The sequence below is a fragment of the Lethenteron reissneri genome, chromosome 33 (genome assembly GCF_015708825.2).
Source record: "Lethenteron reissneri isolate LAM-NWPU_2019-01 chromosome 33, ASM1570882v1, whole genome shotgun sequence".
NCBI lineage: Eukaryota > Metazoa > Chordata > Hyperoartia > Petromyzontiformes > Petromyzontidae > Lethenteron > Lethenteron reissneri.
Genome location: NC_083811.1, coordinates 9664986 through 9689967, shown reverse-complemented (window position 1 = coordinate 9689967; position 24982 = coordinate 9664986). Strand labels below are relative to the sequence as shown.

Below are 24982 nucleotides of genomic sequence, written 5' to 3'. Positions count from 1 at the left end.
AGCTCTTGAGAGGGATTTAAAATATTCAAATTGCACATACAGTAGTGCTCTTAAGATTCCCAAAAAAAATAAAAATTGGAGTGCATGCATATTTAGTGTGCATTTCATCAAATGCCTCCACTTGCCATGTTAAAAACAGCTCAATGCGTTCATAAAATAACGACAGCAAATGAACCTCTAAAAAGCAGCCTGCAAGTTCCATTTGCTTAAACAAGCAGATGGGAAACTTAAATAATTATTTTGACCTTAAGCAAAGCATACAAAACCTATCTATTCACAAAATGTTTTTTTTATAACTCATGACATGTATAAGATAAGCAGAATCTCTACAGAATTTTCAATCGCCATCTTTGTGTGTGAAATACCATTTCAAGCCCACATTTGCTGCGATTATTTTATTTTAAGATATTTTTTTAAGTAAATAGTATATAGACATTTCAAATTTAAAATGTAAAACAATACCACAATGGGACACTAAAGACATAAAAAAATGGCAAACCGCCTATTTTCTATTATTTTGAAGAAGCAATTCCAAAATCATGTTATTTATATACTTCTTATTCATGTTTAATTGCTTACACTACAACATGTCTTGCTGTGTATAAATGATTAATCAGATTATACAACAATCACCAGGTACAATATAATAACAATCATCTACAGCCATTTGACAAAACTACTATATTGGAGGGCTTTCTCGTGCGATTTTATTAATCTACAGGACTACCCTAAAATACCAGATTGCAATTTTTATGTCCTGAATTACACCTAGAACGATACAAATAAATAATGAGTGGTAGTCAATAAGTATTTAAATTTGCAACAGCTGTGACCAATTCACGTTCGTAGTGAGTGAAGTTGATTTGCTGCTTCATAATGTAGTGGGATTATCGTGCCATGCACAGAACGATTATCAAGCATGCCTCTGCACATCCATCTTTAAATAGGTGCCATTTGTACGAAACAGGAAATGGTATAACCGGTTAAATTTTCCACTACCGTTGGAAAAACTAGCGTAGGCAAGCTCTCAATCTCCAAAGAAGTTAACGAGAGCACGGTGGATCCTAAGAAAGAAAAACCGAAACAAAGTGCACACTTGAAGCTTGTAACACGTTCATAACAACCGTGAGTTACACTCGCCTGCGGATACGATGGCGACTGAGGGCCACTCCGATTGCGCAGACTTGGCAAAACTAACGCGAGCCTTGCCACCACAGGCAAGCACAAACACATGCGGCAAAAGAGCTTGCAACAAACACTTGCTCGTGTGGATGGCAAAGCGTTGTGAACGTTGAACCAAACAGTTCATAGGCCATGCAACTATTCATCTGTCCATCTTAAAATTTGTCTACATCCACAATATGTATTCTATAAAAAATTACTGGATGTATTTCAGCCATGCACAGTGTAGCTATTTATTGAATAATAGTAAGTGTATATGCTAATGTATTTACAGAAAATGTTATATTTTCAACTCTATGTGACCATGAAATTATCCATATGTTCATCTCCATCATTTTTACAGTTACTCTGTGTAGTCTATAAAAATTCATGGCTGCGCATTCAGTCATACAGTGTTGCTAATTATCTAACTATCATCACTGTACGTCCAAACCGATCCAGAATTCGCTTAAATTGGATTGATGCTGCTGAAATGGTGCACTTCCAGAAGGCAATGGGGCTAAGCGGTTGCGGGAAAATACTTTCATTATTAATGTAGAGAGATGATTACATGAAGGACACATTTCCTGTTGACTTATAGTTATTCATAATCTCCACAACCATGCTTAGTTATTTTGTGTTATATAAATGATGTGTCTCAGCTAATTCATTTACACTCGTCATTTTGTGACAAGCAGCAGGGAAATTGCTGCTCATCGATAAAAACAGAAGTGTGAGTTGCAACGCCACTGCAGGGACTATATATGGCCACATGCATTAGAGGAAACCCCCTCTCATGTGAACTCATTAGCAGAAGATCAATTGCTGACTGTGCAATACAACTTCAATAAAAAAGTAAGAGAACGCTACTAGCTAAATAAAAGGCATTACCAATCAATGTATGTCATTTAGCCAAGTGAATTTCTATCCTTTTTGAATAAATGAGCATCTTTAATTTCACAGTAACAGTTATTATTAAGTTCTTAAAACTTGTGCATAATTTATACGTTCGAGATATGGACCATGCCACTTGATGAAAGAAACTATTTCACACGCCTCTTATATGAGACGGCGTGCTTTCGCGATTTCCACATACAAATTAGACGGTGGCTGTGAAAACTGAACCACCGACTCGGTCGCAAGCACACGACAGCCCCCCCCCTCCTCCCATCAATCACGAGGACTGCTCGCGAAGGCGTCACGTTCCACCTGAGGTAGGGAGGCGAACGCCACGGTGAGCAAGGGGAACACAGGCCCATTTGAGCGCACATCCTGTCAGCATGCGGCGGTCACAAGGTCATTCATTCCAGTGTCACTGCTCATCAACCTACAACCGCCACGCTTAATTGACGGATATATGGTGAAATTGATAAAGAAATTACACGCTCCTTGCATTGTGCCCGAGTGGCAATGTTTGACCTCTCGGTGGATGGAGAGTGGTGGCCTCCTCCATCCACGTGAATGTCACTAAAGCGAAGTTGCCCGTTTCGGATAATGCCAATTTTAGGATCACAACAAACCGTGTCCATCTCTTTGCACAACATAACCACACGCCGATAAATTATGAACATACTGTGCCACGTCCTAAGTTTACCTTTGTTGATAAAAGCAAACAATATCGCAACATCCTTCCTGCACACACAGTGTGTAACACTGTCCTTTAAAAAAAAATTTTTTTGCAACAACAAACCATAACAATCATAACTTAACCATGCCCAGTGTGAAATACATGTCTTATATTGTCATACATGTTGAGTCAACGATTAAAAAAATATATTAACTTGGCAATATAATCACTTGCGAAAATACAAAAACAATAATAAATCGGCACTCCCTAAAAAAAATTGAGTTATGAAACACACTAAAAGACCAAAACATATCCACCGTGTCAAGACTTGATGCTGCTATATATTTTCCCGCCAACACAAATGAACCGTAGTATGTATAGTGAACTTATTTCGCACCGTACGTAGCAAGCCCTGCTAATCGGAGGTGCGGGGAAAGGACACAAAACGAAACACAAAAAGCAGTTCTAAAGATTCGTTTACAAGGTCACTCAAATTGATCACAGAAGCAGTTCTATGCAATCTGCTTCAGCAGGCCATTGAAATGTACGATTGGAAGTTCCGCTTCACAACCACCCCAGAGCCCCGTGCAAAGGAAACGGGAGGTACCGAGTGAGAAACGGGGACCGCGTGCTACTCACATGCATGGCTGTCGCGTGCTTGAGAAGCCTCTGCCCCATAGTCCTGTGGGCAGCGGTCCAGTGGAAAGTGGAGAAGCCGGCAGTGGGTGTGAGAAGGAGGGGGAGGGAAGGAGGAAGAGGGAAGGAGAAACGCAGAGGGAGGGGTGTGGAGGAAGAAACAGCAAGAGAGGGAAACGTGGGCGAGCGGTCAATAAAAAATATCGCGTCGTTACGAGGTTAGTGTGCATTACACAGAGGACGAATTGGAATGTGCGGAAGGGTTAACGTTCGTTGAGGCCATTTGTTTTGTTGAGCAAGAAAGTACACCACCAAACGGTGCTTTATCACGTTTTTAACTTGATAGAGCAGCCCTTGTAAGCGTAAGTGATGATGGTGATAACGACGACAATTATGAGTAGCAGTCAAAGTGATAGTAATCAATTGGAAACAAGTGATAAATTGACACAACAGTGACTACATTCGAAGGTAATACCATAAACAATCCATTCGACATACTCTTTGGTTCTTTCGGTAAAGTCACGCAGGTATAAAATAAAATAAATTACATCACGACGTTTCGGGCGCAACACAAGCGTCCGTCATCAGGTGGGATAACCACAGCAAGAAACAATTGCTGAAGTGGGAAAAAAAGATCCGACATTCAGCTTTGTTGAAAAATTGACTGCAACGCGTTGAGCCCGGACCCTCACTCCTTTTCCTAATTCATCATCCACGCATTTTGCCTTGTTTACAGATGGTGTCAATTTCTGAACGTTCCATAGCGCACACTATAAGTATATGTTATAGTCCATTCATAAATAAGAAAAACGTCCTTCACAGGTTAAAGGAAATAGAACGTCTGCTAACCGTTCACTGCATACATAACCTAACATGTGCGTATCATTTCAACAGTATATATTATGGTATCCGAAAATGAAACATCAATTGCTATGCTTTATCCACTGCCGATTAAGGAGCCCCAGGTCATCCGCACCGAGCAATGCCACAATCCATGCATTGGCTGCTCCAGTGGTCACCCTCTCAGGCCTGTTTTCTTCCTTCAGCTGACATTTCATCACCATGCTCGTCTACCAGCTACCATTCGTTTTCATAATGCGTCCAGCCTAAGTGAACTTATTTTTCTTCATGGTCAATGTCTCTAATTTTCACTGCTTCTCTGATCAACGTTTACTCTTTATGACTCACTTGTAATTCCCAGAATGCATCTCTCCATGTTTATGTGCATACCTTCAATAAATCTCCATGTTACTTGAGGGATTCCATGTTTCCCATCCTTAAAGTAATAGCAGGTAATAATATGCTTCGATGAAAAATGATCATCTTTCGGCACAATGGAATTACTCTCATCAAAAACAATTTTCCAAAATCTCTCTATTATGCTCTCAATTGCCTTCGGATTTCATCATTTTTATGCTCGACTGCTTTCAATGATTACCAAAGATGTCAATAAACTTTTGAGTATTCTAGTTCTCTCCCTCCAACGAAGATGTTTACAGCAAAAGATTTATTTATTTATTTATTACTGTTAGTTTGCAAATATTTATCTTTAGTTCAACTTTTTTTCCAGGCTTCTTTCGTAAGTTATTTTTCTTATGTCTGGTGGTTCAGTTCCATTGGTTGTAAATGTATCACATTAATTAATCAAACATCGTGAATACTTTCACGATTCACGTTTAAATCTTTATTTCCTCAATCAGATCTTCATAAAACATATTCTGGAGTTTCTGTGAAAAGCCTTTCTGAGAGGTAAACCTCATTTGCTGAAAGCCAAATAAAAGGACACAAAATGCCAGGGACACCGTTGACTGCTAAGATCAACTACGATCATTAATAGTTGAAAAGCTGACATTTCACAGAAATGGGTTTCAATTTCAGTGCATGTCACTGAATATGACACTTCTGCTACATCGACCACAACTCACGAACAATATGGAAACAGCACCGACTTATCTGCCTAATTAGGGAGCGGTTGAGCTCAGTCCCTGCATTGTTTGAAGGCTCAGGCCAAATAGAGGCAGCATGGCTCGAACAAAAAGGAGCAAACGCATGACAGGCGAAAAGCTGGGCATGTCAGTGGAGTGTATCAGTGGAATGTGAGCATAATTAAGTGTTAAGATACTATGACAGATTTGGCAACTCAAAATAATTGTATGCAGTACTCAATCAAAGCTCTCCAAAAAGCAACATCTGAATTCAAGACAAATATTAAAAAATTAGAAGGAAAAAAAAATCCCAAATGGAAGAGCGACACTGAAATTTCGTAAATCACAGGGACACGCGATGTTTTTGAAAAGTTGGATTGGAGATAAATTCAAGTGCATGTAGATGAAGCAAATTAAGATAGCCGTGTGCACTTAACAAGTTTTGCTGGCTGGCACACAAGTGTGCGGTGGGGCGGTCACCGCACACATCAGCGTGATGACATCACTCGCATCCCACGGCAGTGAGCCGGGCGTTATCACACCTACCGCCCACCCAGCACTGGATCCTGTGCAAATGCGTAGGCAGTGCTAGTTTCGCTATACATATAAAAAAAATATATGAAATACAGTGCTATTGGCAAAGTTGTAAAAAAATACCATGTCAAAATTGCGATTATGTAAAATATATCCAAAACTCATAATGTGCACTGCCAGTGCTGTCTTGTCTGTAATCCCACAGTAAATGTCTGTTGCTAAACGCCGACATCCATTTTTGTATTTCTGGAAGTTCTACACAGCAGGGGATACGCCCTTACCATCCTGTTGTTTCCTTTTCTGGTCAGTCAGGGTGGGTTCTGCAGTGAAGACCGAGCGCTGGCAGGACTTGCGAGCTTAGTGACCAAAGGAAATTCCGAATGCGAGTGCTTGGCACTGGAGAAGTCAATAATTGCTTTTCTGCCTTTTCTATTTACAATTGCAAATCATATTTTTTACGGATGTTTGCTGTTCCTTGATACCAAGTATCAGATGTTCCATATTTACAGTACATTGTAATTTGGTGTTGTGTAGTGCCAAAGGCATCGCTATTTAATGATTATAAACATATCAGGTTATACATGGATGCGGTTGCAGTGTTGAAAAAAATAACACTCACACTGGGATAAATAGCTCTGTAATGCCTGTAGGCTAATAAAATAAACGTATTCTTTTTTATTCCAGCAATTATACAAAAGTCATTGTCCCGTGACAATTCCTCACACTTATCAATTCAACAAAACAAAGCTGTAAAACCTTATATAGGCAAATCTAAACATATCTGCTCCTGTGACGAAATTACCTAGAATGCAGCCAACATCATCAGATCTCGGAAGCTAAGTAGGCAAATTGCGTGCCTAGTGCTTGGATGGTCAGCCACCTCCAATTAGCGCAGTTGGCTATGTACGGTGTGAAGGAAGTTCAACATACATATAGCTAAACAAGTATGATGTATCATGATGCTGGGCTACATTTTCAGTAAAGAGCAGTACATCAAAATCCATTGTACTGTAATATGCTACAATGTCTATGCTCGCCACCAATCCTTACAGACCAGCGTGATGAAGTATGGTCAAACAACCCCCACGACTGGCATGGCATGAGAAGGCCCTCATCCAGCAGTAGTCTGGCAAAAAAGGATGTGCATGTGCAAACACTAAGGCAAAGGAGGTTCCAATGGTGTAAATGCTTACCCCGAGCTCTCATACTCTGATGGTGCATTGTCTTTGGGTTGTGCGCCTTTTGGCGTCATCTGGTCCAACACCATGTGAGACTAGGCTCTAAGAAAAGCTGTCTCGGGTGTGGACCAATCAACTTCAAGGACAGTGCATACATTATGAGAGTTGTGTTTTTTGTTTGCATTCCGACCACAGGTATTGTGGTCAATGCAAACATGAATCCTTGTAAAAAAAGGTGTCAGTTTTGTTGCCAGATAAAAGGGTAAAAAAACTATTATTATAACTAATGCATTACTTTGCCAAATAAGTGTTATTGCCCATAAAATGCACTACGATACGCTACGGTTTGATAGACTGGAAGTCTGCCAAACTGGTTCAATGTTGCTGTGAAAAAACAAATGTCATTTGACGTTTATCAAGAAGGCCCATAATTTGAAAGATATACAAACACCCAGTTTCTTTATAAAATAGCATTGTCTTTAATATATAATAACTATCTAGAATGTAGATACTTTAAGCTCCCGGCCAGACAAATTGTTTCATGTAGAGCATTTATCAATGGCCAGCATAAAAAGATGTTGATTATAAAATATATTTACATCATTCATGAATGCCCAACATAAAAATAAACCAAATTGTTTTAGTTGGGCTTTATATTTTTCTGTGCCAACGAGTTATATATTGAGGCATGTTTGCAATAATTCCGTAGTTTTCCAGTTTAGTCACTCATGTTTAATGGGATCCCAACTGGGTCAAACTTTGTGAAGTTCTTTAATAATTTATTGTGGCTAATTTATATTGGTTGTTATGGCTTGTATCAGCAAATATGGGAAGGTTAATACAATCCCTATTCATGCGTATGCCTCTATTTCTCACATGTAATTGTTGAAAAATATTGTGCAACGTCCCTGTGAATAGCTTCAGCGAGCAGCGTCTCCTTGCCACACTCTTCGGATCTGTATTGTGTTTCCTGTCGCATTCAATCTCAAAGTAACTGTACTACCTTAATAAACGTTTTTTTATAATTATTATATATTTTAATGAGGCCTGGGTTAGCGTTTGGTTGTCTGCTTCTTTTCTACCGAATAAAAAATATTTTCCACGTATAGGAAAGATAGGCATAGCGGTATCTGATATTAATTTCCCTCTTCCATAATCTGATAGCATTTATGTGGACAATGGCAGAGCGAGCGCTATAATAACACCTTGCTCAAGTGGTAGGTTGGCCTCTAAATTGTCCATTATTGCATTTTCTATCATGTTGTGAACAATGTGTATGCACAGAATGAGGATAATGGGTCGAAATTTCTTCAAATAAGCTTTGTCTCCATTTTTTATGAAGTAAAAATTGAGGCATCGTTCCAGAAATCGAGGTAATTAATGGCTACGTTAATATATATTCAGTACATTTGTCCACTTGTTTTGATCCAGGACCTTGTCATGTTTCTTCGATATTTCCAACAGTATTGCATCGTGTCCGGAAGCTTTCCCATTTTTGATACTGCAAAGGGCAGTGGTTACCACTTCAACTGTGACATCTGGGATATATTTATCCTCATCTGAAAAATGATTTGCTTCCTGGGGAAAGAGATTAGCTCGTGCGAGAGGGATGGATAGTGAATCCACGAGACCATGGGCAGCGGCAATAACTGGTGGAGGCCTTTATCCACCAGTGAATAGAACATGACTAACGATCATGGTGCTCGTCGTTAAATGAAAGATTTATATAAATAAATAGTTTTTCACAAATTTTATGATGTATTACATTTTATTGAACACATTTTATGATGTGGCACAAATGTTACGATTCATTTTTCGTGACATATCACTGTGCTTACGCATAAAAAAACCATCAATTAACCATTAACGCACATAATGCAGAAACACTGCACGAGACAGAATTCTACTTGAAAGTGCAGTTTTGTAGACATCTTGCCGTGCACGTAAAAAACGCACAGAAATTCTACAGTTTCTATGTATTGATATGGTCAGACAATTTCTGCGAGCAAGAATGCAAATGGCAATCACATCTTCTCGGTCACCTAATGGCCTAAACAAAAGGCATTTCTCCATTAAGTGATGTATCGCTTTGAGGCGGTGATGATTTACCATTTCTAGATTTCACTATAAACATTCGTTCGTTCAGTTTGTCAAATACGAAGTGGCAGACGTACCAGCACATTTGTTTGGGCAATTTGTAAACTCTACACTTTCGATCTACAGTACAGCATTCCATGCAGAGGGCTCTTGATACATCGGCCAATAAAGTTGGCACCTTGGCTCTCTGAAGGCAGTGCTTAAAAGGTCAGGAGCAGTCATGGTGTATGAGTTAACACGTTGTTCTAGAGGTGTTACATCTTGCACCATTGATTTTTCAAAGCAAAAGCAAGTCTCAAAGCAATAACAAGTTATTCCCAAGATTATACGTGTTCAGCGAGACAGCTGCGATTATTGGGGTCTCTTAAGTTACCAGTTTCAAATACATTTGACAAATGTGCAATGGTTGAAATCAAGTAACTGTTCATAGTTTTAAATGGCTTGCAGGGCTGAGTGACTGAAAACAGTACATGAAACACGAGTTGCAGAGAAGTGCCAAAATATATTTAAATTGTATTTGAAATGCTTCCATGACGTTGTAATCATGAGCATATCAAACTTTCATTAGCACACAAAACTTCATATCCATTGAAAATATAAATTTTTCACATACAGATGACCATCTTGACTTTTTGTCATATAATCTCAAGCATGTGTAGAATTACATTTTTCTAATAAAAAATAAAAGGTTAAAAATGTCAGCCCTTTAAATTTTCAGTGGGTCTGTTTCTGAAACTAAAAACAATCACAAATGATATATCCTTATTTTAGCTTCCCTTATATTTTTATGGATTTACTGTACGTTGATTTACACTAATAACAAGATGCATTTGAAAAATAATGTCTTTTTCCTCTATAGTCCAGCTGCCACCAATGAAATGTGTTTTTGTTTGTAAAAAAGTTACAGATGCCTCTGCTTTCTGTTGATCTGTGAGCGGCGAAGTGTTCGGGGATGTAAATAAAAACTGTACAATGCAGTGTTTCTGTACAATTTCTGAACCAAATTAATGCCAGTAACATTCCCCTCCCACCACCATACCCTTATATGCTCTCTCCACCATCCTGGCCGTGTGCAGAATGCTAACATTTACACTGTACATCGAGCATGCCCTTCTTCTATCCATCCAGGCAAAGAGAGGATGTCGACTGGCACCATCTAGACGGCCGTGTGAGAGACCCGTGGGTTCGTTAGATCTGCCATGACACCGGCCGAACCTTGCATGATGCCTTCTACAATGCGGTGGAATGAGGACACTGGTTTGCGGAATGGGCCTTTATCGCCTATGTGTTTCAGATGATGATTAAGAATGAGGCACCCACGGGCATGGCTGGAGATGTCAGAAAAGCCTTACATAATTGTGCTTAAGTGTGAAATTACTCATAGCATTAAAACTAAAATATTTAATTTATCAGGTAACTCCCACCGAGCGATTACAGACAATTTAAAGTAAATTTTCAGTAACAAATATTACTTTTTGGGTGTGTACCTTAACTTCCCCAACAACTGGCAGTTGGTCAGCCTGTAAGACACCCATCTCCTCCACACATTTAGATAGGAACATTCTGCCACGAAATATCCAGAAACAAAAACCACAAGGGAGTTCACGTGATTTCATACCAACGACAACATACTCCTTAACCAAGTCCTCAACAATGTACCTCGTCCCCCAACTCAAGTCCCGATCCCCCTTCTGGGATCGTGCTGTCACCATCCTAGAATCTCACCCAAATTCATGAGGATGCTGGTGAACAGAGCGGAACAACGTGGACGTCCAGAATAGCCAACTCATTACAGACTCAAACATCGCATCTCCTGGCTTTAACATTGCTCAAAGACACTGGTGTATCATCAACAACATCAAAACAACAGGCCAATGCACATCTCCATCATAAGTGGAAAATTAAAAGACAAGCCAGTGTGGTTCTGGCCATGCTAGCAGACCACAACATTGGCATTTCACTCCGCAACATCTTGCCATATGCAAGAATATAAATTCCATACACACCGCACAGAAGACTCGTTCATGAAGAAGCTTTGGGTCGCACAGCACGATGAGTGGTTTAGTATCCAGGAGGGTATTCAGAAGACTTAGCTAAACCTTAACAATCAGTTTCAAATAACCAAACTGTGTACATGAATGTACACATATTTCCGAGGTACGCTACTCATTTAAAATTACCAAGTGGATTTTAAACAGGTATATTTATTCCCGAGAAAACAAACTAGATGAGGCAGCAGTCAAATGAGGAGTACATATGATTAGAGGCTTAACAAGGGGGCATGGCATCACAAGACACCTGAACAACTTGACATTTCCCTAGACAATGGGCTATATGTACACAGTGGTTTGTAAAATAAATGTTGTCTTCTGAGATCAAGTTACCGTAAACATACCCAGCAGGAAATGGTTAGCATGCGGTATTTTTTCTGCAAACCCTGTGGAATTACAACCAACCATTGGTCAGACTGTATAAAACCCACCTTTCCATGACTAAATAAAAATGTTCATTCGTCTCAGTTTCACATCTAACAATGGCTGACGGTAAACAATGCTAAGGCATTCATTTACCAAGTGATAATAATTAGAACACAAGGAAATAAGGTGACATGAATGCTGGGCAGGCTGACATTTCTCGTCATTGTGTTACATCAGCTGGCCATTGCACAGAGGTGTTTGAACTATTTGGCCCCCAGAACACACCCTGGGAGTGTCTGTATGTGGTAGAACACTTAATTACGGTATGCTGCATATATTTATTTATTCATGATACAGTACAAATACTTCATAGCAGATTCTCAATGTCGTTTCAAAGCAACATTTACAGAATCAAAATTATAAAACCTATATACAGTACGCATTCTGAGTACAGGAAAACATTACATTCCGTGGATTTTTTTTCACGAAATTAAAATATTCGCAATTTCATATTTGTATACCACTTCAAGTGTTGCACCTTTTTTCCCTGGATTATTCACGATTTGGCAACGTGGCGGAGGGGCCCCGTGTGCACACCGAAGCAGTTATGTAACCCATCGGTGGCATGCTCGCGCACAGCGCAAATGTGCACACGTTACCATGTGCATCTAGCCGTTCACTCGTTTAGGACGTTTCATACGAAAGCCTAGATGGCGTATCACTAACGCTCAAGTGACCATGACGTTTTGTGTTGATGTGTTTTATTTTCGTCTATTCTATGTTCTTGTGTTATAAAATATTGTATTATTGCACAATTTCATGAAGTATATGGATCTTAGTTATGTGGATGGTATAGTATTAACGTTACAAAACATTAATTTTTTCCCGTATGTTAAGCCAGACACGGGAACCTAACCCCATTTCCAATATAAATACCAAGGCCACACTGAAAAAGATTTACAATCACGAAATAATGTTTGAAGCTCCAATATGCAGAACTGTACTTGCTTATAATAATGAACCCATTTAATACATGTCATTACTCATGGGCAGAGAGAACATATCTCTTATAACCTTACCAAACATGCAGCAGAAAAGATACGATTGTTAAAAACTGTCAAAATAATTGTGTCCACACTCCCTGAAGAACAAGGTGCTAATCTGGTTGAGGTTGCTGAGACTGCCTAAAGGTAAATTCCCCCTTTGGGTACAGCACAAGCTACTATAACAAATAATAGCACAGCAAAAATGGAGACAGATTCCAATGCTGTCAACATGCTCACGGATATGAGCGTGAGTCACTAACCACATGAGCATAGTCTGGAGTGTTTTTGTGGGTAGTGGCACATATATCGTTGAAAAGTGAGACCTGCCTAACAGGGAGGGATTTCTTACATGCTCGCTGCAGAGCTGCCCAACTGACTTCACAGGGATGCAAGGCTCGGAAGCACGAATGGAAAATAACAATTTCTTCGATATGTGCGACTGTGGTCACCCAGAACAAATAATAAAACATAACGACTCAACGCCAAATTCACAAATACGAAGGAGGCATCGCAACGATGCATTCCACTGCTGCTAACGCAATTATCTGGCTCAACCACGACAATGTTGAATTACGGTTGTTGCGTGACACCAACATCAGCCATACAAAGAAGGAAGCGCCATTCTGTACCGTGACGTAAAGGCGCCATGAGTATTATCAACAAACTAGGCTCGAGTTGGGAGGTACAGCTTGAAATGGAGAAACCGTATGAGGTGTGTGCCAGACAATTATATTCGTGGTGCCTGCTATTTTAAGAGCAAAAAAAGCTTTTCAGTGCATATGAATTTTGCCTACAGTAGAAGCTTTTTGAAGCAAGCGCGTACACGAGTCTGCACAGAATATAAGCAAATTATTTGCACAAAACATAATTTGTAGCTAAGGTAACTGTACACGATTTTTGTAAAAGACTATGGTGTTGTTTTTCTTCATTTCCTTTTTTGAATAAAAACTATTTCCAATGTAAACCTCAAAAGTGGGCTTTGTTTAAGTAAGGAAATATTATATTTAAAACTATTTCATAACTACAATGCTTACCACGAAATACATAAATACTGGAGAAATCACGAAAATGTGGAAGTCTTGAGCATAAGGCAAAAAAAATCATTCAAATGGCATCAGTGAACACATAAAACGCAATCTTTTATTGAAGCAACCTTTGATCCAGCGAGGATAAATATCTCGTTTCAAGATAATCTAAACAGTACAGCTTCAATAATTGATAAATGCAAACATGGCTTTTATATGTGGGAATTCAGAATTTTTGAGGGTTTTTTTCACTTAATGTTAACAAAATCAACTTAGTAACTGGAGATATTTAAACCAACGCCTCAAGGAAGGAGTGGAATTAGTTTGGCAATCCAATTAAATCAACCTGAGCTCCAATTCCAAAACAATTCCCAGTGGAGACCTAACACATGCCAACCTGGGGGAACCCACATCAAGCCTCTTGAGATGAATACAAGTGTTTTGGGAGAAAATAACATTTATTATTTTGTCCACAGCAGACACGCTCTGGGCGCACGTTAGCCCTTGTGGAAGTCTGGGGTTCAGTCCTGCTACGGAGCCGTGGGGGTTAAGGGGGGCTGACCCCCGGGGAATGTGAGAGCGTGGCCGATCACGCACGCCTCATGAGACAGGTGCCACTCACCAGGGTGTGCTCACTCTCCGCTGCTGCGTCAGGCGTGGCCGGCTCCATCCTATTGCTGCCAGATCAACATGAGGCTCTCACCCCCCTTCACGCTCGGCTGCATGCGAGACAGCCCAGAAAAATAAACACACACATAACACTGCAAATAAATCCTCATGCGGCAAAACATCCAAGCTGGAAATGCTGTACAATGTTCAATGTAATGTCAAGATGCCTACGAGAAAAACTAATTTACAGCATTATTTTTAACGCACAAATGTCATTTACTGTATTGTGTGTATGGTATTTGTATGTTGAAAAAATGCCGTCATGTGATGAAATACATTTTATGCAAGTAAAATGTTTCAGAATTATAATGCAACTTATTAAAAATACGATAGTAAAAGCATGCAGACCCAGTAATTTTCATGTTTTTTAATATACCACAGTGACAGCAACATCAATGTACTATTTCTACATTAAGCTGAGTACACTAAAACTATGAGCCCAACATTAAGTACAGTACTGTAGATGTTGCATTCCCCAATCTTGACATATTATTAAAGTCCATGGAACTAAATACATATACTCATGATGTAAATGTGTCTGTTGTAGGTGAAACGGTTTGCTTTTTTCTGATTATTCTGAAACATAATTTTGATGCATCGCTGCAAATTATGTATCGATTCAACTATTCATTTCCCTTCTTACCCTCACAATGTATAATAATCGATGTGTTTTCATTCATATATGTTGTAAGTAATTTGCTAAATACTGATAGGTAAAGGGGGGTACAAAATCTCCCTACCTCCCCCTATACTTGTTACACAAAGAAATGATCCACAAATTCAGTGAACCGTGCTGGAGAACGATGCCCAATTTCAGTGGCTCTAGAGCAGCCAACACATTTAAGTTGCTGCGTAACTACAAAAAAAAACCTCAATGACCCCCTCTCAGACCTGCATTAAGGAGTGCCCCAAGGTGCTGCACCAAGTACCAGGCATGCACAAATGCCACACCTCTCACACAGAGCAGGTAAATCCTGGTTTTAACTATAACCTCATGAACCTTTAAACCTTATCCTGACCCACTTAAGCCTAACACTAGTCCCCATTCCATGAGGCCAAATCCCATAGAAAACCTCCAAACCCAAACAACATTATCTCCCTCCCACAATGTTGTTCAAGGTGACATTCACGTGGATGAAGAGCCACATTATCTTTAGTAAAAATTTATCTACACCCAAAATAGATAAAAAGGTTATCCATTCGTACACTGAATAACTGCACGTGATTTTGTAACCTCCCCCCACTCCTGCCTAACATGTTCAATACGTTTACAAGACTGCTCCACTTACGTCAAAAGCTTTGATGTTTAATTTCACACAAAATTACCATCCATGGTGTCAAGCTGTGAATGTCAGAATGTGGAAATTAAATGAAGGCTGTTCAACACTATAAATATTATAGAATCAATCATAATTAAAAATCATGACATTCAACAAATAAAACTAGGGTCTCAGAAATCCAGAAAAATGTAATTCACATCCCATGTTAGAAAATGGTAATGAGTCCAACTATGGCTAAAAATAAAGCATCCTTATTTTAAGGTGGATATCATACTGCAATGCAGTGGTAATTCAATGCTTTCTATATAAAAAGCATAGACTTGCAATTCCCATTCTGATTTATAAAAACTAGTACATTACCGTAATTTAATTCCTGTCTGAGAGAACATTCTGAGAGTAATTAAAACAGTTAAGAGTAAAAAAAATAATAAATAAAACTGCGAAACATAATTGTTCCACTGTATTCAAAACATTTTCCATATTTAGTAAATATATTTACTTTATGGATTACGGTGTATTAGAAGGTCCGTGTCGCTCACATTCTATAACTCACAGGAGGTATTGAGCAAATCAATATGCAGTTTCATCCACTTTGGCTCAGAGAGAATATTAAATATTCATTACAAGTCTTCCAATAAGGCCAGATTGAAAGTTGTGAGGTTATAGATCGAATAAAGCTGCACCATTGGCAGGCACCGTCATTTTCATGTAAATAAAATATATCTTGATCTGAGGACGATCGCTTGCGTTGCGATCGAAACGTCGTGATGTATATATATATTTTCTCTACCTACGTGACTTTCCAGAAAGAACCAAAGAATATCAAATAATACATCTCATAACAAGGGAAAGGGTTTAGAGAACAACATTACAATTAATAACAAATTTATCCTGGACACACGGTTGTGCTTAAGAACTGCAAGTGCTGCTCACATTTGTTTGTCTATGACCAAATCACCAGGAATACACCCAAGATGGCCAGATCTCAGAAACTGGACAGTGATTGGGCAGCAACCACCGTGTAACATTCTGACCCACCCCAACTGGACATCTGTGAAAAAGAGCTTTACAGGTCATCCGATTCCTCCAGTATAAATAAAGATTCTGATTCTGACAAACAGGTTGTCATCGGGATGTGGGGGCTACAATGTGAACAACAAAGGTCAGTGCAGCAACATTCATTTCTGTATTGTGCTGCAATGCTCCCACGTCTATTTTCCCTGCCTTCACCAACCCTCACTGACCGGCATGGTGAAGTATGGTTAAATAACCCCCACAGCCTGTACGAGGGATTGACCAAAGTGCTGTACACGTTCTTGTACACATGCACACTTATTTACAGATGCATATTTAATATGAATCATATACAAACAATGTGCAATTTAATCATGTTAAATAGCTACGCGTGAAAATGTCAAGTTATCGTCATGAAAAGCAACAGAGCATTATGAACAATAATAAGACCATTACGCTTTTTGTTAACTGCACTGTAGATATAACCTCTATGAACACGCTGTTAATCTTTAGTACATTTGTTAAGCAGCTTACACTGCATAGTGAGACAGGCATTTTACATTTTCCACAGGCTCAACAGTTAAAGGGTTTAATTTCCAGGCTTCTTTATCCAATGAAATGCTTACAGACTTCTTGAAAAAAAACTACTCTTGCCAAGGCTGCCAGTGTGAAAACTCACGGCAAACCTCTCTGTTCACCACACAAGGTCAAATTAAAAAAGCCCCAGAAGGTAGACTATCATCAAAGCTGGGCAAGGATCATCAAGGTGGATGTGTTAAGTGATCTGGCGGGCTTACTGGGTTCATTGAAAGCACTACTGCGTTGCTGATCAATGTCCATCATTTCAGAAAATATATAATGCCCAGTGTGCACATCAAGGTGCTTTCACTTTGCTGTGTTTATGGCCGAAAAAAATGCACGTCTAAATTCACTGTGTCTGCAAGAACGATGCAAGGCAAAAAGCCATGGTGCTGACCCCCATCCGGAACCAGCCTCCACCCAGGGAGCAGGAACATCACGCTGCGATGCTTCAAGCAACAGTGATGCTGCAGCGCTGCTTTGTGCAAACCCCAGGGCACAAAGAACACAAATTCCGCATAGCAAACTGTTAAGCTTCAAGCTACAGCAGCCTGATGTGCTACAGTGGGACCTCAGCAGCTGAACTGCTACATTCTGCAAGCCGGAGCAGATGGCCAAGTCAGAAGCTCTCTGATGTGAATGAGGACATATAAGATGTGTACTCACCAGTATGGTGCAATGAATATGATTGTGCATGCTGTTTCAACTGCTTTTTGTGTTTAGTTTGTTGTCCTTCCCCCGCACCTCCGATTACCGCGGTTGGCTACATAAGGTGCGAAATGTTCAACATGCATAACCAGGTTGTGTAGAAAAATAGCAATAAGTAGCAAACATATAGCATGTGTTTCACGGATACTACATTCAATTAAATGGCACAACACGTTAATTTATTATTCTAGTATTGTTCTCAACATTGAACCGACAGAACAATGAACGAAGGAACATTCAATAGCATAAAAGATGTAACTGGTGAGGCACATTTAAGTTCATTGTTCTGGGGTAGTAAACATGCAATATTAATGCATGTCAAATTACCAAATCATATGTGGTGCATGCCAAATGTAAAAACGAAAATAACATCACAAAATATTACATAACGCTAACAAATGTTGTCATGTACACAAAGATCCCCCGTGTAGCCTGAACACAGTGTTGGGTGAAGTGCAGTTAGCGAGTACCTATGAAGGCCGGTGTGGTACGAGGGGGTAGGGTGGCCAGCACCACGCCCAGCCACCTTTGTCTCCCTAGTGGCAATGTTTACACGCCCCACCAGGTACTCATTTGAGGCTGAGCCAACCTAGGGGAGGCCCGGAATCAGTTCAGATAATGGTCACTGATGTCGGCCGTGAGCAGGAATTGAAATCGGGTGGCCCGATTTGTAGCGCAGCGCGCTAACCGCTAGACTACTGCTCATGGACACAATACATGGCAAGACAGACCCATTGCAAATATTTTAACCAACGCAGTAACACTGCAAACAGAAAACAAAGCACGTCAGACCTGGAAACCTAAAACATGCAATGTATAATGGGCGTTCAGCTGCTTTAACACATGTCTGGACATGGTTATACGGAAAGTGATTTTAATTGCAGACTCATGGCTTATGGAAAGCTGCATTATTTTACAGTCGTCACAGAGTACTACTATCTCGTTCGAAGTGGGGTTAACTATTCTATTTCAGTCCACACCTTGAGGCATGATTCATAAATGACAACTCATATGCATGATTGACGAGCAGCAAAGGGCGCATTATGCCTGTTTAACCATTGTGGGAGCTTAATCCTATCACACATTACTATTGTTATTTGTTATGTTAAACCACTGTACAAAGGTATATAATAGTACACGATGGGGCGGAAAAAATACTTTTTTTTAAACTGAGTTTCACTATCTCTCAATACCTTAAAATCTCACAGGCGGATAATAGCTGACAAAATGTAAAAAAAAACCAAGCCCGTTTCCGTTTCTGCCCCCCGTTTCCTGGCATTTCCTTCTGGTCATCGGCACTGCAAAAACTCCATCCTCCTGTTCTAGTCCAGGCTTAAGAGATGGTCTCTCTTCTATTTGACTGACCATCAACCTATCCTTGCTTCGTCTCTTTTCCCAAGGAATTGTCTTCAGCAGCAGACAGCATGTACATGCTTTATACGTGCCATTCAGGCTGCCTTTGGCACGTGTGTTTCACTAAATGTTTAGTGACAGGGTTAGCATTTCAAACTCGTCTATTTCACTATAACGCATCTGTAGAATTTTTTAAAGAAGCGGATGTTTTACGCAGTTGTGTTACTCCGTGTTAGAATGGTTGGTTTTCTTGCTCAGTTATTGGGTGTTTTAGTATTTTTTACCGTTTTTAGGTTTATTCGTTTCATTTTCCTGCTCAGATTTGTTTAAGGGGTCATCCCTCCCCACCAAACCTTTTGCGGCAACTGTAGTCTGATGATTGCCGTCTTGTAGGGACACACACTTCAATGGTCAACACTTTCCATAAACTAATACACACAACACAGTAACCGTATTATACTGTAGGTTGCTTTTTTTATTTCAAAGATGGATTTTTATCACATTTTACAGAGTTGAATTAAATGTACATAAAATACAATTTCAATACGTATTTTTTTATGTGTCTATAACGTTACATAGATATCCATTGTTCTAAATGCTTTCCGGACCAGTGCTCCTCCCTATGAGTCCGGCTCGCCTACATGTTTCTGTAATATGCAGGTCATTTCCATCATTGGGATTCCAATGGGCAAGACCAGCTGCAGTGGATGTTTGTCAGCTGTAGGAGAAACCCCAGGGGTGGGGACATACAAACCCCATGGGCTTATGTATGAGGCACGAATCAACTCTAGATGTCATCCTTAAGTCGTCTCAAATTCCAACACCTTCCCCCTGTCTTGTTCCCCAACCTTGGCTCTTCGCCTTCCAAACTAACAACTCTGCAAAACAGAATCCCTGCTGCTGTTCACGGGGGTTGCAAGGTGTCCACTCCCATGGCCTATTTCATTAACAAAAACTGATTGGTTTGTTTTGAACGCGGCATCAAGTGAACAATTGGAAGCGAGTTGAGGTTGTATTTTTGTTAAATCTTCAAGTCGAATAAAAAAAACTGGCGTTCAATTATGTACAGGGAAATGTGTAATCAACCCGACACTAATTTCCGTTCCCAGCGTCTTAAATGTCTCCAACTTAAAAGGTTTATACATTCAAATTGTACCTTAATGCTGTCGATACTGTCCACATGCAAATCTTATTCTCGCCCTCTCTCCTGCCCCTGAAACCTCACCTTCACATCAGACACAATCACGTCCCTCCTCTTCCCCCTGGACATATCGACACACGCGTTCCCCCCCCTGGCACGTACAGTGGTTGTAAATCAAAACGTAAACACTTTACATTTCCGTGTGCGACCCCTCCATGTCGCCGCTTCTGCTTTGGTCCACAACCACCCAAAACACAAATCAGGAGCAGCCTCTTCCCAAACACTTCACAACACCCGCACGCACACACACACCAGGGTCGCATTCAGACGCTTGGTACCTTCACAATGTATACACCCGGCCACTCGTGCCTCTTTTGACACGAGACCACCCGACTGAACGCGCCACTAAAACACCAGCGCAAGGGGACGCGAAGCCCGCACACAGCGGCGAGGCGAAAGACACTGACACCAAACCCCGCGAGCGAGGCCGAGGGGGGCCGAGGGGGGCCGAGCGAGGCCGAGGGGGGCCGAGGGAGGCCGAGGGGGGCCAAAGGGGGCCGAGGGGGGCCGCCCCGACCCTCGGCCCCACCCGGGGGGGCCTCTCGCATCGCCGAGCCAGGCAAGCGGCGTGCGGGGCAAGGCTCGTGGTGGTGGTGGGGTGGTGGGTGGTGTTGGTGGGGTGGTGGTGGGTGGTGGGGGTGGTGGGTGGTGGTGGTGGTGGGGTGGTGGGGTGGTGGGTGGTGTTGGTGGGGTGGTGGTGGTGGTGGGGTGGTGGGTGGGTGGTGGGGTGGTGGGTGGTGTTGGTGGGTGGTGGGGTGGTGGGTGGTGTTGGTGGGGTGGTGGGGTGTGGTGGTGGGGTGGTGGGTGGTGTTGGTGGGGTGGTGGTGGGTGGTGGGGGTGGTGGGTGGTGTTGGTGGGGTGGTGGGGTGGTGGTGGTGGGTGGTGGGTGGTGTTGGTGGGGTGGTGGTGGGGGTGGTGGGTGGTGTTGGTGGGGTGGTGGGGTGGTGGTGGTGGGGTGGTGGGTGGTGTTGGTGGGGTGGTGGTGGTGGTGGGTGGTGGGGGTGGTGGGTGGTGTTGGTGGGGTGGTGGGTGGTGTTGGTGGGGTGGTGGTGGTGGGTGGTGGGGGTGGTGGTGGTGGGTGGTGGTGGTGGGGTGGTGGATGGTGGTGGTGGGGTGGTGGTGGTGGTGGGTGGTGGGGGTGGTGGTGGTGGGTGGTGGTGGTGGGGTGGTGGTGGGTGGTGGGGTGGTGGTGGTGGTGTGGGTGGTGGTGGTGGGGTGGTGGATGGTGGTGGTGGGTGGTGGGGGTGGTGGGGGTGTTGGTGGTGGTGGGGGTGGTGGTGGGGGTGGTGGATGGTAGTGGGGGGGTGGTGGTGGTGGGTGGTGGTGGTGGTGGGTGGTGGGGGTGGTGGGGGGTGTTGGTGGTGGTGTTGGTGGGGTGGTGGGTGGTGGTGGAATTGGTGGGTGGTGGTAGTTGGGGTGGAGGTGGTGGTGGTGGAGGTGGTGGGTAGTGGTGGATGGGTGGTAGTGGTGGTGGGTGCTGGTAGTGGTGGGTGCGCTAGGCCTCAACGGAACTCACCTTCCAAACGAGGCGACCCAACGCGGAGCCGCACGTCCCCGACGGCGTTCGGTGCTCGTTGAACGAAAAAATCTTCCCGTTGATAGATGCGGTGTGGCGTGTGGTGGGTGGTGTGGCACCGCACTGGTCACCCCGTAGAGCCTCACACACACAACACATACAACACACACAACACGACAGACACAGGCAGCAGCAGCACGAAGCAGCCGACACCGCAGCTCTGCACCACGGAGACTTCGCAGCGAACCCTTCGCTCTCGAATTTCCTAGCGCGCACTGGCGCCTCTCGCGCGCCATTGGTCAATTGGCGTGGGCGTGGCGTGGAAGGGGGAGGAGCCAGAACCGCGACCCGCCCGTTGACCAATAGGGAAGCGCCGCCATGTGGCAGACGCCGCGTGTGCGTTGTGGGAAATGTAAAGGGGATGGGGGGGGGTCCATATTATTTGGTAAAGTCACGTAGAGAGAAAAATAATAAAATAAAATATAAAATTAATAAAATTAAAAACACACTAATGTAGACTGTAGACTGGTTATTAAGCTGGGTGAGTGTACTGACAGTCTATAATGTAGACTGTAGCCTGGTTATTAGCTGGGTGAGTGTACTGACAGTCTATAATGTAGACTGTAGCCTGGTTATTAAGCTGAGTGAGTGTACTGGCAGTCTATAATGTAGACTGTAGCCCGGTTATTAGCTGGGTGAGTGTACTGGCAGTCTATAATGTGGACTGTAGCCTGGTTATTAGCTGGGTGAGTGTACTGGTAGTCTATAATGCAGACTGTAGCCTGGTTATTAAGCTGGGTGAGTGTACTGGCAGTCTATAATGTGGACTGTAGCCTGGTTATTAAGCTGGGTGAGTGTACTGGTAGTCTATAATGCAGACTGTAGCCTGGTTATTAAGCTGGGTGAGTGTACTGACAGTCTATAATGTAGACTGTAGCCTGGTTATTAAGCTGGGTGAGTGTACTGGCAGTCTATAATGTAGACTGTAGCCTGGTTATTAAGCTGGGTGAGTGTACTGACAGTCTATAATGTAGACTGTAGCCTGGTTATTAAACTGGGTGAGTGTACTGGTAGTCTATAATGCAGACTGTAGCCTGGTTATTAAGCTGGGTGAGTGTACTGACAGTCTATAATGTAGACTGTAGCCTGGTTATTAAGCTGGGTGAGTGTACTGGCAGTCTATAATGTAGACTGCAGCCTGGTTATTAAGCTGAGTGAGTGTACTGGCAGTCTATGTAGACTGTAGCCTGGTTATTAAGCTGGGTGAGTGTACTGGCAGTCTATAATGTAGACTGTAGCCTGGTTATTAAGCTGAGTGAGTGTACTGGCAGTCTATAATGTAGACTGTAGCCTGGTTATTAAGCTGAGTGAGTGTACTGGCAGTCTATAATGTAGACTGTAGCCCGGTTATTAAGCTGAGTGAGTGTACTGGCAGTCTATAATGTAGACTGCAGCCTGGTTATTAAGCTGAGTGAGTGTACTGGCAGTCTATGTAGACTGTAGCCTGGTTATTAAGCTGGGTGAGTGTACTGGCAGTCTATAATGTAGACTGTAGCCTGGTTATTAAGCTGAGTGAGTGTACTGGCAGTCTATAATGTAGACTGTAACCTGGTTATTAAGCTGAGTGAGTGTACTGGCAGTCTATAATGTAGACTGTAGCCCGGTTATTAAGCTGGGTGAGTGTACTGGCAGTCTATAATGTAGACTGTAGCCTGGTTATTAAGCTGGGTGAGTGTACTGGCAGTCTATAATGTAGACTGTAGCCTGGTTATTAAGCTGAGTGAGTGTACTGGCAGTCTATAATGTAGACTGTAGCCTGGTTATTAAGCTGGGTGAGTGTACTGACAGTCTATAATGTAGACTGTTGCCTGGTTAGTAGGCTGAGTGAGTGTACTGGCAGTCTATAATGTAGACTATAGCCTGGTTATTAAGCTGGGTGAGTGTACTGGCAGTCTATAATAGAGACTGTAGCCTGGTAATTCAGCTGGGTGATTGTACTGGCAGTCTGTAATGTAGACTGTAGCCTGGTTATTAAGCTGGGTGAGTGTACTGGCAGTCTATAATGCAGACTGTAGCCTGGTTATTAAGCTGGGTGAGTGTACTGGCAGTCTATAATGTAGACTGTAGCCTGGTTATTAAGCTGGGTGAGTGTACTGGCAGTCTATAATGTAGACTGTAGCCTGGTTATTAAGCTGGGTGAGTGTACTGACAGTCTATAATGTAGACTGTAGCCTGGTTATTAAGCTGAGTGAGTGTGCTGGCAGTCTATAATGTAGACTGTAGCCTGGTTATTAAGCTGGGTGAGTGTACTGGCAGTCTATAATGTAGACTATAGCCTGGTTATTAAGCTGGGTGAGTGTACTGGCAGTCTATAATGTAGACTGTAGCCTGGTTATTAAGCTGGGTGAGTGTATTGGCAGTCTATAATGTAGACTGCAGCCTGGTTATTAAGCTGGGTGAGTATACTGCTAGTCTATAATGTAAACTGTAGCCTGATTATTAAGCTGGGTGAGTGTACTGACAGTCTATAATGTAGACTGTTGACTGGTTATTAAGCTGAGTGAGTGTACTGGCAGTCTATGTAGACTGTAGCCTGGTTATTAAGCTGGGTGAGTGTACTGGTAGTCTATAATGTAGACTGTAGCCTCGTTATTAAGCTGGGTGAGTGTATTGGCAGTCTATAATGTAGACTGCAGCCTGGTTATTAAGCTGGGTGAGTGTGCTGCTAGTCTATAATGTAGACTGTAGCCTGGTTATTAAGCTGGGTGAGTGTATTGACAGTCTATAATGTAGACTGTAGACTGGTTATTAAGCTGAGTGAGTGTACTGAAAGTCTATAATGTAGACTGTAACCTGGTTAATAAGCTGAATGAGTGTACTGACAGTCTATAATGTAGATTGTAGCCTGGTTTTTAAGCTGGTGATCGTATTTGCAGTCTATGATGTAGACTGTAGCCTGGTTATTAAGCTGGGTGAGTGTACTGGCAGTCTATAATGTAGACCGTAACCTGGTTATTAAGCTGGGTGAGTGTACTGACAGTATATAATGTAGACTTATTCTTGGTTCTTTCAGTAA

General features: G+C 42.0%; 1 protein-coding gene across 2 annotated transcripts in view; it reads right to left on the bottom strand.

Annotated features, from left to right (window-relative positions):
* LOC133350328 (oxysterol-binding protein-related protein 8-like) overlaps positions 1-22152 on the bottom strand; it is a 99585-nt gene extending 77433 nt beyond the window's left edge. The window contains exons 1-3 of one of the 2 annotated variants that reach the window (XM_061564562.1): positions 21907-22152; positions 14209-14305; positions 3368-3410 (exon numbers count right to left, since the gene is read on the bottom strand). In XM_061564562.1, the coding sequence (XP_061420546.1) occupies positions 3368-3410; positions 14209-14256 (91 nt within the window). In that variant the 5' untranslated portion in view covers positions 14257-14305; positions 21907-22152. The remainder of the gene's footprint in view (positions 1-3367; positions 3411-14208; positions 14306-21906) is intronic. The other variant, XM_061564565.1, reaches the window with a different exon arrangement.
* Positions 22153-24982: the final 2830 nt, after the last annotated feature.